Genomic DNA, 14,652 nt, shown 5'->3' on the forward strand with positions numbered 1-14,652 from the left:
AAATGATAAGAAGGATCCGCCTCTTGACCTCCGAATAACTTTAGCCAATAGTGATCGATTCAACTGATGATTGACACATTGGTTAGCCAATGAAACGCCGGTAAATAAATCCCACCATCCACCGCGTACTACTTGGCGTTCGGGGGAAAATCGAGTCGGCGGCTGCAAGTTAGTTGGAAAACTTAATGTTGATCCATAAATAAGGCGCATTGTATTATAAGGCGCATGGTCAGCTTTTGAAAAAAATAAAGGCTTTTAGGTGCGCCTTATAGTGCGGAAAATACGGTACTTAAATCATGCAGGCAAAATTATTCTCACTTTACGAACAACAAGGCATGGATGTAATATTATGTAGTACGGTAGTAATAAAAACTGCTTACCTATTGCTAAAATTAAAATAAAGAGCTTTGTAGTCTCACCGAGATGCCATGTGTTTCCAAAGGCTTCCAAAAAGTTGCTCTGGGCTTCTCCTCAAAGCTTGTAGAAACTGTTCAACTATAGTAAACTTTGTGTATGTCTCGAAAAAGGTTTTCAAAATAAAGACTGAAAAGGTTGGCAGTCCTTTCGAAGGTCCTGTTTAATATCATAACTTGCACCAGTTGTTTCTAGGACTCAGGTCGGGTCAAGTCATATCTATTTGTATATCCCTTAATCACAAGGAGTCTCAAAGGGCTGCACAGACGGCAGATTATTGCAAACCACAGACTATTATTACACCATCCCCTGATCTAAAACCTACATGAGGGCAAGGAAAACCTCAGCATGAGGAAAATGAAGAAACCAAGAGGAAATCCCCCCTCTAGGATGACCAGGTTGCAATAAATATTGCATTAGCAAACAATAAAAATAAAATATAAAACAATTAAAATGTAACATACCACATACCACTGTGAGAAAGCACTGACACTTTACCAAAAGACCACCAGTGGTGCTGATATCATACAAAAACGGCATTAGAACTCATCTCATCATCAAACTTTTTTCACGGTGCCCAAAACAATACATTTGTGTAGTGCATTCTGATGGATTAACCAGTCTCTCCACTTATTTACCTGTGTGTCAATAACCTCTAGGTTTAATATGTATATGAACATGAAAGCTCTTGAAAGACTTTTTTGTTTCTGTCGTTTACAATAATCAGCTAAAGAGGTGGAGAATGCACTATGCAAATCAATCTTTCTTGCACCTTAAAAACAGTGTGATAATGAAATATGGTCCAATGCCTTTCCACATGTCATCTGTACCACTGGTGGTATAGTGGGAAAGTGTTGGAGCCCTCGTTGCATCACCCGGGGTCAAATCCTATTGCATACAGTGTTTTGCGATGATTATCGATTAATAGTTGCTCGAATACAGAATCGCTCAAAATATGGAAGTATACCGTAAAACTGCAAGTAGTAACGCCCACCAATAGATACTGAATAGCATTTCCAATCGTATTAACTGTATTTTGCGGTATGTAAGGCGCACCGAGTTGTACGTCGCACTCTCAAATTTCTAGCCAATTTGGGATTTTTAGGTGCGCCTTATGGTCCGGAAAATACAGTATTTTAGTCGTATATGAAACAATAATGAAAATCCACAAATCCGAGTTCAGGGTGATAACTGGAGTCTGCTTTTCCACAGTGTGCTGGGAACTCTGGCTGCGACCTACCTGACAATCGCCATCATCATCAAGTACCACACCATGCATTCGCCTCCGGTTCACATGATGCCACTTTACAGCAGCGGGTGTGTAGTTCATATATGTGTTAAAGTCCGAATGTGAAGTGCTTTTACTGTGAGGGCGCTTTTTGGTCCCGGTGGGTGCATTTATCTTATCGTAACCAAAGAAAATCCCATCCTTTTCTTGATAAACTCTCACTTGGAGTCCTTTTGACTGAGAAGATTTTTCACCTCAAAATTCCAAAAATGCTCAGTTTTACAAAGCAGAGAAAAAGGGTTATCACATTGACAGGTAACTTGAGATCTTGGCCAGTTGCCATAGAAACAGAGTGTCTGAAACTACGTGCTATGTAGGAGTTTTAACGCAATGATCCTCTAGTTTTTATTTATCTCTGTCACTTTCCAGCCCCACCAAATATTTAACACATCAATTTAATCAGTCCTCTGACGGAATTTGGCATAGTTTTAAAGAGTTCTTTTAATAGACCTGTACTAAAAGTATACCTTGTTCAAGTAATATTGCGCCTATGCAGCGAAAATGTGCTTTATGTCATCAGTATTTTCTCTTCCTCTTTTCTTTTCTTTACTTTTCTACTCAAAAGTGCTGTATACGATAATTTAGTGTAAATTAAGACAATAGAATTCTCCTTTATGCCCAACTTAGAACCTGAAACGATCCCCGCCCCCACCCCCCATCACATTTGTTGAGGCACTATAAGGCCCTGCATGAAAATAAGGGTACAACTAAGATAGAATTATGCCCAGGTGAGCCATTTTTACATGCATTGAAAGAAAGAACCGGTCTGCCCGTGCAAAGTTTGCATGTTCTCCCCGTGCATGCGGACACTCCGGATATGCATGTCAGTGGATTGGCAGATCCAAATTGTCCCTACGTGTGAATGAGCAAGTGGGTTGTATGTCTCTGCGACTGTCTGCCAACCAGTTCAGGGTGTCCCCTGCCTACTGTTCCAAGATGGCTGGGATGGGCTCCAGCAACGTCGAGATTCTACTGAGGATAAGAAGTGCAGAAAATGGATGAAAAAATGAAATGAAATGAAATGAAATTATCTACATTTATATAGCGCGTTTCAAGTCAAGACTTCCCAAAGCACTTTACAATGTGCTTCACATTTCCCAATAGCGGCCGTGCAGCCATGTAAGGCGCTGACCTGCTTATTGGGGGTAATAGGGGTTCAGTGTCTTACCCAAGGACACTCGACATGTAACACGGAGGAGCCGGGATTCGAACTGCGACCTCTTGATCCCAAGACGAGCGCTCTACCGCCTGAGCCACTGCCGCCCCAAAAAACAACATAGCTAACCGTATATATTTCCAAGACTAAGACCAACTTAAGCGAGATGTCAAAACCTAGTGAACAACTGGGAGCTGCACGAACAGGTGTACTCAAACCTCTACAAACTTTATAAAACCTTTCTCTGAACCCTGGCCTCATCCATCCCTTGCGACAGACACCTTCAGTGTCAGTGACTCCACCTCATACGGGGGATGAGGTGGAGTGGTGGTCTTTGAAAAACAACCTCCTATTGAACACCACAAAAACAAAAGAAGTCATACTGGACTTCAGGAGGAAAAGCATGGACCCAGTACCACTCATTATCAATTTAGACTGTGTAGAGTGAGTCCACTCTTTCAAATTCCTGGGTGTGCACATCTCCAACAACCTCTCCTGGTCTGCAAACACCAGAGCTGTGGTAGGGAAGGCCCAGCAGCGACTCCATTTCCTGAGAGTGCTCAGGAAAAATAATCTGGAACAGCAGCTGCCGGTGTCCTCCTACAGAGCCACAGTGGAGAGCATTCTGGCGTACGGCATCACGGTGTAGTATGCTGGGTGCACGGCAGCAGACAAGAAAATACTTTAGAGGGTCATCAACACAGCCCAGAGTATCGTTGGTTGCTCTCTGCCCAGTTTGGAGGACATTGCCTGCTCTCGCTACCTCAGCAGAGTAGAAAACATAATCAAGGACTCCTCTCACCCCGGCCATCAATTCTTTGACCTGCTGCCCCCGGGCAGACGCTACAGGTTACACAAAACAAAAACAGACTCAGGGACAGTTTCTTCCCCAGAGCCATCACCACCCTAAATAAACACTGCACAAAAAAACTGAAACTCCCCACAAATTCTCTTTAAGAAGAATACCAATGCAAACACACTACCTCACACAGATGTAAAATGTTATTCATGCCTATGCGTACTTTGCACAATCTTGCCTATTTGCACTACTACGATCCCTTGTCAGTCAACACCCAATTTCAATATCTTCTGCTTTTACAAGCACACACTTTCTTATGTAAATATTCGGTGTTCATATATATCCAAATTCGTTTTATCTTTTCATCTTATCACAGTTTATATGTGTAACTGGAGTGCCACGTCCAATTTCGTTGTCACAATATGTTCAACTCCTTTTGTAACAATGACAATAAAGGTATATTCTATTCTATTCTACATTCTATTTAAAAGAAGGAGAAATCCTGCCTGAAACCATTCAAATTAACGGCATCATTTTAATCACTGGGTCAGTCGTGACATTAATTTTCCACATGATGACGCAACACCACAAAAGAAGCTTTATGACACTTCGGCACAGGAGAGAACCAGTTGGATGAAAAGCCTCATTGCTTCATGATGCTTCAGTTTACCAATCCCTCCTCACTACACAATACAGAGACATAGAGTGGTCAAATAGTACACATTGTCCCTTTATATAATTACTCTTTCAGTTAGATCAGGGATGTCAAACTCAATTGCACAAAGGGCCAAAATTCAAAACACACTTAAGGTCGCGGGCCAACCAGGATAAACATTTATTGAACACACTTAAACTGAATGTTTTTGGAACATAAATATGAATAAAAACAGACAAGAATATTAAATTTAAACCTTAAATCACTTATACAGTATTTATTATTTTGCTGTAAATAGAAATAGCTTGTTAAATTATACAACTTAGAACTTAACTTAAACAACTTAACATTAAAATAAAATTCAAATTCCTTTGCTCCTATGTCAATGTATGTATTAAAAAAAACGTAAATATCCCTAAAGATTTTGCTCTCCTTAATATATCTCCTGTCAAAAGTAGAAATATGAAAATGCTACACAAATTATTTTGTAAAAACGTCACAACATTCTGAGAACAGGGAGCCTGATGTGCTTACCTTTGGCGCAGACGGAGTAGGGCGAGAGATGGGAGGGAGTGCTTGCACTTTTTGCATAGCTACACCCATCCCTCCCACTCACCCAATCAAATAACTTATCTTCTGGTGTTTTGGCGTATTTACAATTTGTTGCATGGATTCATCAAAAACTATCTGAACACTGAACACAGATTATATAGTGAGCTTTTATATAAAGGATTCTTTAGCGTTGTACAGCCAAAACAAGTTGTTTTTGTGTGACACCTTGACTGTAAATCGTAGTGAAAACGTGCCCTATATATTCTGAAATTCAGTTTTGGTTTGGCTTTGCGTGTATCTGAACAGGATTATTGGCTCAGTTTTGAACGAGATGGAGAAAAATTGCATGCAATTAAATTAGTCTCTGAGCCATAGGTACTCATAGAAAGAGCCATATATGGCTCGCGAGCCATAGGTTCCCGACCCCTGGTAGATAGTGTAGTATACGTCATATATGAAGGAATAGGTACAGTGACTAAAACGTCAGAATATGATGTTCAGGGATGAGACGGCGTTGTTCATATTGACGGGCCATTAATAATGTAAAATGGTCTTGCGGGCCGGATATGATTACACGGCGGGCCGGACGTGGCCTGCGGGCCAGGAGTTTGACGCATGTGAGTTTCTTTTTAGCTTTAGGCTGCTTTTTTATTACACTTAGGTCTCAAAGGCGTTAACATGTCACCATCTTCCATAAAATCCCATTTGGACCCTGTGGGACATGCCTCTGGGCCCTAACTGGACTTGACAGCCACTGCATTCCAGGAAATGTGCCTTTCACGGGTCTGACCCATAAAATGAGACCACGAGGATGGACCAAACCTATTGCCATTCTACTCTCCCTAAAAACTGCATTCGGTGTCTGAAGATTGTGAGGTTTTCACTGAGAACACACTGCGCATCTTTGTTAATCCAGAATTATTAGAAATGGTGTCTGATGTGTCTTCTTGTGTGTAGAAGCGGCTCCTGGGCATCCACATTTAGCGTCATCCCAACCATCTGCTTTGGCTTCCAAGTAAGTACAACAAACATTGAAATTGGAAATGTGTTTGCAACATAATTAACTCACAGGCTGGTTACTTTGTGTTCCATCGGAGAGCTTGTTTTACTTTCCTTATCTCTCATGTGGAAGACGTTCGTTCATTCAGGCATTAATGCTCTTATCCACTCGTCCTCATGGGACTTATCTAATACAGTGGAACCTCGGTTTTCGAACGCCTCTCAGTTCGAACAAATCGGAGTCCGACCAAAAATTTTTGAGAAATTCTTGCTTCGCTGTTCGGTCAAAAAATCGGAGTTCGAACGCCGGTAATGCGTGAGTGCGTATGCTAGGGTGCGATGCTGAGCGGCTTACGAGTGTAGGTCGCTCTTTTCGTGACCGACTGTTATCGCGTGCGGACGTGCTTCGTTTTGCTTTCGCTTTTAATATAGGGCGGCAGTAGCTCAGGAGGTAGAGCGCTCGTCTTGGGATCAAGGGATCCCAGTTCGAATCCCGACTCGTCCGTGTTGCATGTCGAAGTGTCCTTGGGTAAGACACTGAACCCCTAATACCCCCAATAAGCAGGTTAGCGCCTTACATGACTGCAAGGCCGCTATTGGGAAATGTGGAGCACATTGTAAAGCGCTTTGGGAAGTCATTGACTTGAAAAGCGCTATATAAATGCAGATCATTTCAATATAGGTGTACGAAGTGTTTTAGCCCCTAATTATGCCTCCGAAGAAAGTCAGTGCAAGCGGCAAAGTTGCTACAGGTGAAAAAAGAAAAGTAGTGCGTACAACTATTGCATTTAAGAAAGAAATAATAGCAAAATATAAAGGAGGTGTGCGAGTGTCTGATCTTGCTAGGGAATACAGCATGGCTTCTGCTGACCACCACAAAGGTAAGAAATCCTATGCATAATTCTCTTCTTTATCCTTCTTTTTTGTTTTTACACGTTCATGTTGGCGTAATCTAACGATAACGATAACGCGAACGTACGATTAGCCTGGGTTAGCTTCGCGTTGACGTTAAACATTCAAAACATTCAGGGTGTTTGAACGGAGCCCAACATTCAGGGTGTTGGGACGCAGCCCCCTTTCCAATGAACCGCTCACCACTTGTTGTGGAGACCCGGGTGCTAAATGACTTGTAAACGACCTGATTTTTTTATTTTTACACGTTCGTGTTAGCGTAATCTTTCGTACGGAAGATTACGATAACGCAAACGTACGATTAGCCTGGGTTAGCTTTATGTTTACGTTAAACATTCAAGGTAAACATTCAGGGTGTTGGAACGGATTAAAACGTTTTACATTATTTTTAATGGGAACAATGATTTCGGTGATCGAACAAATCGGTTTTCGAACAGGGTTCTGGAACGGATTATGGTCGAGAACCGAGGTTCCGCTGTACGAGCATTTCGAGATGCAATACATTTCGGATGGATTCAGGGGGAGGTTTTTTATAACTATTTAGGGTTTACTTGCTGATGCTTTTTGGGAGGCCGGAATTGGTTAATTGGTTTCTAAGTTTTTTGTAATGCTTGAGATACAAGCAATTCTAGGTACGAGCATGATCTAGGAATGAATGAATCTTGTATTTAGAAGTATTCCTGTATTAAGGTAAGTTAACATATTTAGTAGTGCCAGGTCATGCATTTCACACCTAGGCCTTCAGTAGTGCTTGATCTGAATCAATGCAATCCTTAATAACTACCTCTCAACTATAAAACATTTACTGCAGCTGAGACATATGCAAAAAACATCAATCATTGGCCCAGGAGGTAGAGCGCAGTTCGAATCCCGGCTCCTCCGTGTTACATAACGAAGTGTCCTTGGGTAAGACACTGAACCCCTAATGCCCCCAATAAGCAGGTTAGCGCCTTACATGGCTGCATTTCATTTCATTTGATTTTCATTTCAATAATGACAGCTTCTACGGTAATTGCACTATTATTTAGGAATATAGACACTTTTTACTCATCAAAATCATTTTTATCTGTGCATTAAATTATCCTCATTTATTTCTTCAAGAAGATTTCAATTACTTTACTATTACTTTAGATTATCTGCGTTTCAATTCCATCAAGGAGTTTTTTTCCATCATCATAAAAGCCAAGGTTGAAAGTCAAGCCTGTCCCTTCGTATTCCTGGCATACATTTTTAATATATTCATGGTTGAAATAGTCAGTTTAAAACAGCAGTGAACACGGGGGATAACTGTATTATTTTGCCCTATTCGTTGTAATACTTTTGTTATCGCCCTGTAGCCAATCACACTTTGTGAAACCGCTGACATTTGTTACGCCTTCTAGAAGGCCATGGTGTCGCTAACTTGAAATTTAACCTTTACACTTATTTTGTGCCCCTAGTGCTGCAAAACTGATTGTGGAAGCCTCCAGGTAAAATTCTGACCTTAGCAAAAAATAACGGCTGAAGTGTAATTGGTTAAATGCTTAAATATGAAAGCACACATCTGGAAACAGCGCACCCAAGGAAAAAGCAATAAAAGGAGCTGACAGACAATTTGGAATTATTTAATAAGTATTCAAAGATCAAATTATATCTTTTCTCCCCATCTTTTTTTGTTGTTGTTCTTGAAAATTCTTTATTCCTTTCTCTCTCTTTTTAATTATTGTTTTCTCCTTTTTTCTTTCTCTGCAAAAGGCTACTAAAATACATAGAAAAATAGTGCAGGTCACTTTGAAGCTGAAGTTTGTAATCTTCCTTGTGCTTTGTAGCACTTGTTTGTTTTTACAATACTCAATACACGTAGTGGTCAAATATTGCACAGTTTCTCTTTACTTTGCTTGAGTTTGAGTTTTGAGTAGTGTCAGGTTTTCAATGTAAATCTTTTGAATTTCTGTCTCAAGGTAATTTTTGTTGCTTGTTTTTATATTACTAAATATAAAAACAATGTTTCTCATACACACACACACACATAAAGTAACGTTTCAACAATGAGTGTAATTATATCTCTTGTACGTTTATCAATCTTGTATTCTTTTATGTTGAAGTCATGTTCTTGTGTGTACTGATTTCTCTGACGCAAAATAAACCACTCCCTCTCTCTGTTTGGACTTCATCCAGGAAAGACGTGAGTTCTTTTCTGCCATCAGCATGTAGAATTAAACTATATACATGTATTTTATCTGTGCAAATATAGCCACCAAATAGTCTTAATGATGTCGATCTCTGACAAGTATACATCCCCGTTCCGATGCTTTAATGTTTGAGTCATTTTTTTTTACAGTAGCAAGTGACAAAAAGAGTGGCGAGAGGCCAAGTGGCAAGAAAAGGATAAAAAGTAAAGTCTGAAGTCAAAAGCCTTAACTTTCCCCCAAGTGTATTAAAGGGCACCTTGCTGTCATAGTCCACTGCAGCTAAGCAGATCTGAAAGAGTTTTTCATATTTAATAAGTAGGTTGCTGAAAAAAGTGCTGCAGGCTTGTGTAGAACGTCCATGTTGCCACGGTAACCCCTGACGGATGCAGGCGGTATCTACGGAGAGGATTACCGCGTGTCCTCTCACACATTTGTGCACAGAGGAACCCCCCCCCCCCAACCTCTTCCCGCCTTTAGGTAAGCCATTGCTGTCCAAAGCTCTGAATGGAGAGCTGATTAGATACTAGCAAGCGGAGGAAGAAAAGGTTTTGAGATTGAAAAGAAGTACGTGGCATCTGGGATGGAGTGGGGGAGACTCGGGCTGTGTGACCAACTGGGTATCCAAATCCCTTCGTTTTATGTCTTATCAACCTGCAGCTGGAGAGATACCAGTAATAAGACACGGGCTTACCTCCAGGAACCCCTAAGAGAAAAGATAAGTCATGTTGTGGTGAGCACCTATTGGACTTTGTGATGTCTCATCATAGATCTAGTACAGGGCTCTCCAACGTAGTGCCTGTGGGCACCAGGGTGGCCCCTGAGGTCAGGTGAGGTGCCTTTGGATCTGTTTTGAAAATAGCTCACCAGTGCTGGGTTATGGTGATTTCTCTAGCAAAATTATTTTTTAATAATCAACCAGATATGTACCGTAAATTCCGAACTATAGAGCGCACCTGATTATAAGCCGCACCCACCACATTTTAAGAGGAAAACAGATTTTGTACTTACACAAGCCGCACCTGTATTTAAGCCGCATGCGCCCACATAAAAAAATGTAACACAAACACAAAATTAACCCAAACCCGACTTTAAGTCCCGCGATTGAAACGGAATGTCCTTCATTAAAGTACACAGCCGGCAAAATGAACCGAAAATGATACCGGTACTTAAAGTTTGATTCAGACCTGTAGAGTCTGGGTCCCGTTGAAAGTAATCCAAGGAAAAAAGTGTATATTTCCAAAGGTAAGGGTGGGAAAAATATATATCCACTATTGTCCGCCGCGTCCACAAACACGTCACACGTTTACTCCACTTCCCGTCAGCCCCCGTGGTTTTCGTCCCTTCTTTTTGATTCGCCCGTACAAAACATATGAGAATAAATCTCTGAAATGAATACATTACAAAAATATACAGTTGCAAATACATATTATACATGGTTACACATATTTACAAAGAAAGACGGTACACCGAGAGAGATTTCAAAGCTTTAATAATAACAATATAACTTTCATCCCAAACGGTGCCTGTGACAGGTAGCAACACGCTAGCAACACGTTCGCAACACAGTAAACGGGTCTGTTAAAAAAAACATACCGTACTTGTAAAAATCATCGTAAACCGTCCTCATCTTCCTCCTTAGAACTGAAGCCATCAAAGTCGTCTTCCCAGTGTCGGAAAGAAACGTTGTCATATAGACGTCGTAGAAATGTATATCTCGTAGTTCTCAATGTCGGGATGCCATAAACTAGAATGATCAATTTAGCAGTTAGCATCCTTCTAGTTTGTTTAGGGGCGGCACGGCAGCTTAGTGGTTAGCGCTTCAGTTCCGAGGTCATGTGATCAAATCCAGCTACCAGCCTTCCTGTGCGGAGTTTGTATGTTCTCCCCGTGCTTGCGTGAGTTTCTGCCGGGCACTCCGGTTTCCTCCCTCATTCCAAATTGTCCCTAGGTGTGAATAAGCGAGGTAGTTGGCTCTGTGTGCCCTGCGACTGGCCGGCAACCAGTTGAGGGTGTCCCCTGCCCACTGCCCGAAGGTGTCTGGGATGGGCTCTAGAGCCCCCGCAACCCTCCTGAGGATAAGCTGTGCAGATAATGGATGGATGGATAGTTTGTTTACAATCTAATCTATGTATCATGACGTATGGGCTGCAGTTGACCATTCTCCAACCTAATTGACTAAAAACACAGAAATTAGGTTTGATTCTTTGGTGTATCTTCCATGGGTTGTGATACTTGCTTTCAGCAGTTGCATGGCTCGACAGGCAACTACTCCCATCAATGTTCCCCCTAAGCTGCGTGTGTGCGCAATTGGCACTGCCCAGAGCTTTTCCGCGCACAAGAAAATCTAGCCAGCTCACAAAAATCAGGGCTCGAAATTGCTAATTAAGAAGCGAATTAAGTCAAAGTTACAGTGCATGAAGGTAAAAATACAAGGGTTCCCCTGACGTTGTGTCCTAAATGCGGTATTTTGAAGTCCAGGTCGAAGTAGAACGAAGTTAAGTAGAGTCAGTTGAGTTTTTCGAGAACCGGCTTCCTCTGCTCGGCTCGGGAACTAAACGGCTCTTCAGGTTGTTTTTGCTTCTTTCATCCCTATATGACCAAATATTATGTAAAATTATGCACAAAATGACTTAAAGGAAGGGGGAACAGAACAAAAAAGAAAAAAATACCAACATGAAAAAGTAGTGAAAAGCTGAGAAAAAAGAGACAAAATGAAGAGAAAAAAGAAGGAAAAAAAAAAAAAAAAGCCAGAAAAAAAGAAAAGAAAGAAACAAAGGAAAAAAAAGGAAGTAGAGAACAAAAAGAAAAAAGTAACAGCTAGGAAGAAATAAACACAATGAGATTTTTTTTTAAATAATTAAAGAGACATAGAAAAAAACAGGGAAAAATCATACCAAGTCAACCTTATTGCCAACATTGTACTTCCACTAAAAAATGTGACTAAATACAGTTGTGTATCGTGCAACAGACTAAATAAGCCCCCCAAAATGTTAGTATTATGCGACAAAAGATACCAGGAAAAAAAAAAGGAAATCTAGTGAAAGAATTGTTGTAAAAACAAATGATGTTTGTAGGCCTTTACAATAATACATTATCCTCCACTTTTTCTCCTTGGATCTACACAATTCACGTAGCACACCATTTATGACTTTGTTTATAGAGGTACCACTGTATTGTACTTTATAGTTTTATATTTGACTTATATGCGAGTATATACGGTAACTTGCTAAGTGATTGGTGCTCATCTTTAATAATGATATTTCTTTCTGCACTCCAGTGTCATGAGGCATCCATCGCAATTTACAGCAGCATGGAGAACCAGCGTCTATCCCACTGGGCCTTCATCTCCGTGGTTACTATGATTATCTGCCTCATTATTTACACACTCACAGGTCAGTTAACAATTGCTTCGCTCACTGTGCTAACTGATTTATATATATAATTACTCATCAACACCCGACAAAGATGAAATCAAATGCTTTCGTTAGACTGGAATGTGTAATGCAGGAGTCAAACCTGAGACCCGGGGGCCAATTCAGAACTGCTGCACATTTGATTACATATACAACAATCAGTGTTCTCATTTGCCCGCGTCCCTGCGTCCTAGACGCATCATTTTTGCTGGGGACGCATTGTGTCAAACTAACATGCGTCCCCGGGACATAACTTTTTCGACACAAAATTGTCATTATTACCCAATTACTTTTTTTTTTTTACAAAGATTTACCGCAATCCAAACTTTTCGTCAGGCAGATCCGCCATTGTTGTTTTGGTCTCGCGGTTCAAGTTTTTGTCTGCACGCCGATCTCGGCAAACGAGATCTCGTTGCTTCGAGATGACGTCATTGTTGTGGTGCTTGTCGTCGAGGGAAGGTGAAAATCAAACCAAAATTGGTAATTTCTTGAGTGTCAGTAATAAGTCAAAACATAATGCAGAAAGTGATAACAACGGCAATAATTCCGGCTTGAAAAAACTGCGGAGAAATTCTTCGGAAGATCGCGGGGGCAAGGAAAACACGTGTGTTGAAGTGAACGATTCGACAAAAGAACATAAACAAAAGAATACTCCTAGCAAGAAAAGGATATTTCTGCCAAAATGGACTAAATTATATTCCTGGTGACGCTATGAGGAGGATGATAATGGATTGGACCTTGGGAAGGCATTACAACTGTGGCGGGACAGCAAACTACAAAGAATATATGAACTGCAAAATCAGAAGTGATAACTTGCTTTGTATTCCCAATTAACTGTGATGATTAAAACTGAATGAAAAGATAGATTAATATTTCAGCAATATTATTTTGTATAATGGACAATATTGTGAACTGAAACATCTGAAGTGATAACTGCTTTGTATTACCAATAAACTGTGTTGATTAAAACTGAATGAATATATGGATTTATATTATATATTTGTTGCCGATTTACAATTTCAACCCTGATAACACTAAATTTTGGGGACCCATAGATCTCTGTTGGGACCCATAGATTTTTGAGCATGCGAGTCCCCGGGACCCATCACTTTTCAGAGGTAAAATGAACACTGAGTAATCCCTCGGTTATCGCGATCAATGGGGACCAAAACCCCCCCGCGAAACGTGAAAATCTGCTAAGTAGCAGCGCTTCTTTGTAAAAGCCGCCACATGTCAAAGTTGAGGCCCTTATCAACTGAGAGTATACAACCGTGACAAAACAAGAACAGTAGATCTACAAATAAAAACAAAGAACACAGATATGCAGTTGAATAAATGTTCTTTAGTGTCATTTTACAAAAGTACAACGAAATTAGAGGTCTTCTTCTTTCAGTGCAACAAAGCAATTTAGAGAGTGTCCGGCCAGCTGCAAGCTAGCAACGGGAATTGCCGGTTGAGCCAAGTCTCTGCGATGAGTCCCGAATGTAGTGTTTCACTAGTTGTAGCTTCAGGTCATCAGTTTCATGGGTAATGGATCCAGGGCTGCTGAGATACACGCTCTGCATGGGTGCTTACAGAGAGTGATTAACCTAGCCGTAGCAGTGGGCCAGACTTGCAGCCTCGCTATAGCCTTCTCTCCCGACGCCACTTCAGTCCCTTCCCGAACCCGATAATAATTCATGGCGCACCAGCTGGTGATCACCAATTCTTTTCGCTATTCTGACATTCCTCAGAGTTCCATTTAATGTAACGAGCTGCTAACAGCTAGCGGTTGCCGTGTTCCGCAGTTTGTTTTGGTGGCCAGATTAACACCCAGCCTATCACAGCCGCGCACACGGACAGTCACGCCCTCGCAACATACAAACCCCTTGGTAAACTGTCCTCTTGATAGCATTTTCTGTCTGCTGTCTGCTAAACACAATGCACAAAAGTCATATCAATGTGAGACTGACAATAAAGGCAGTTCAATTCTATTCAAAACCAGTAATAGCTAAAGCATGATAAAGCGAGGGGTCTCTGTGTCGTACAGTTCATTCTGCAATTACCACAACTTACCTGTTTGCATGTAAAACATGAGAAAGCGACTTCATCAAAAGGTCAATACGGACTCGGTGAACAATAGTATTCAAAAAGCTGGATGACTTTGGTAGCAAAAGAAGTGAAAATGATTATGACAGATGTCTACTTTTGGTAGGAGATATTTAAACCCAAACTCAGCTAAGACTTTCAGAGTAAAAAATTTAGATTTTGCTGCCGTTTGCTTTTGCTACGTCCGCCTTTCAACTTCAGAGGA

The 14,652-nt window shown here is 40.9% G+C and overlaps 1 protein-coding gene across 1 annotated transcript in view; it reads left to right on the top strand.

The window, feature by feature from the left end:
• The window catches only part of slc38a8a (solute carrier family 38 member 8a), a 38,940-nt gene that overhangs the window by 11,760 nt on the left and 12,528 nt on the right, over positions 1-14,652 (top strand). Inside the window, exons 4-6 of the mRNA XM_088339188.1 lie at positions 1,627-1,731; positions 5,822-5,879; positions 12,224-12,338. Coding sequence (XP_088195314.1) covers positions 1,627-1,731; positions 5,822-5,879; positions 12,224-12,338 — 278 coding nt within the window. The remainder of the gene's footprint in view (positions 1-1,626; positions 1,732-5,821; positions 5,880-12,223; positions 12,339-14,652) is intronic.

This window comes from Urocampus carinirostris, chromosome 7 (genome assembly GCF_059441175.1).
Source record: "Urocampus carinirostris isolate Australia breed hairy pipefish chromosome 7, RoL_Ucar_1.0, whole genome shotgun sequence".
Classification (NCBI taxonomy): Eukaryota; Metazoa; Chordata; class Actinopteri; order Syngnathiformes; family Syngnathidae; genus Urocampus; species Urocampus carinirostris.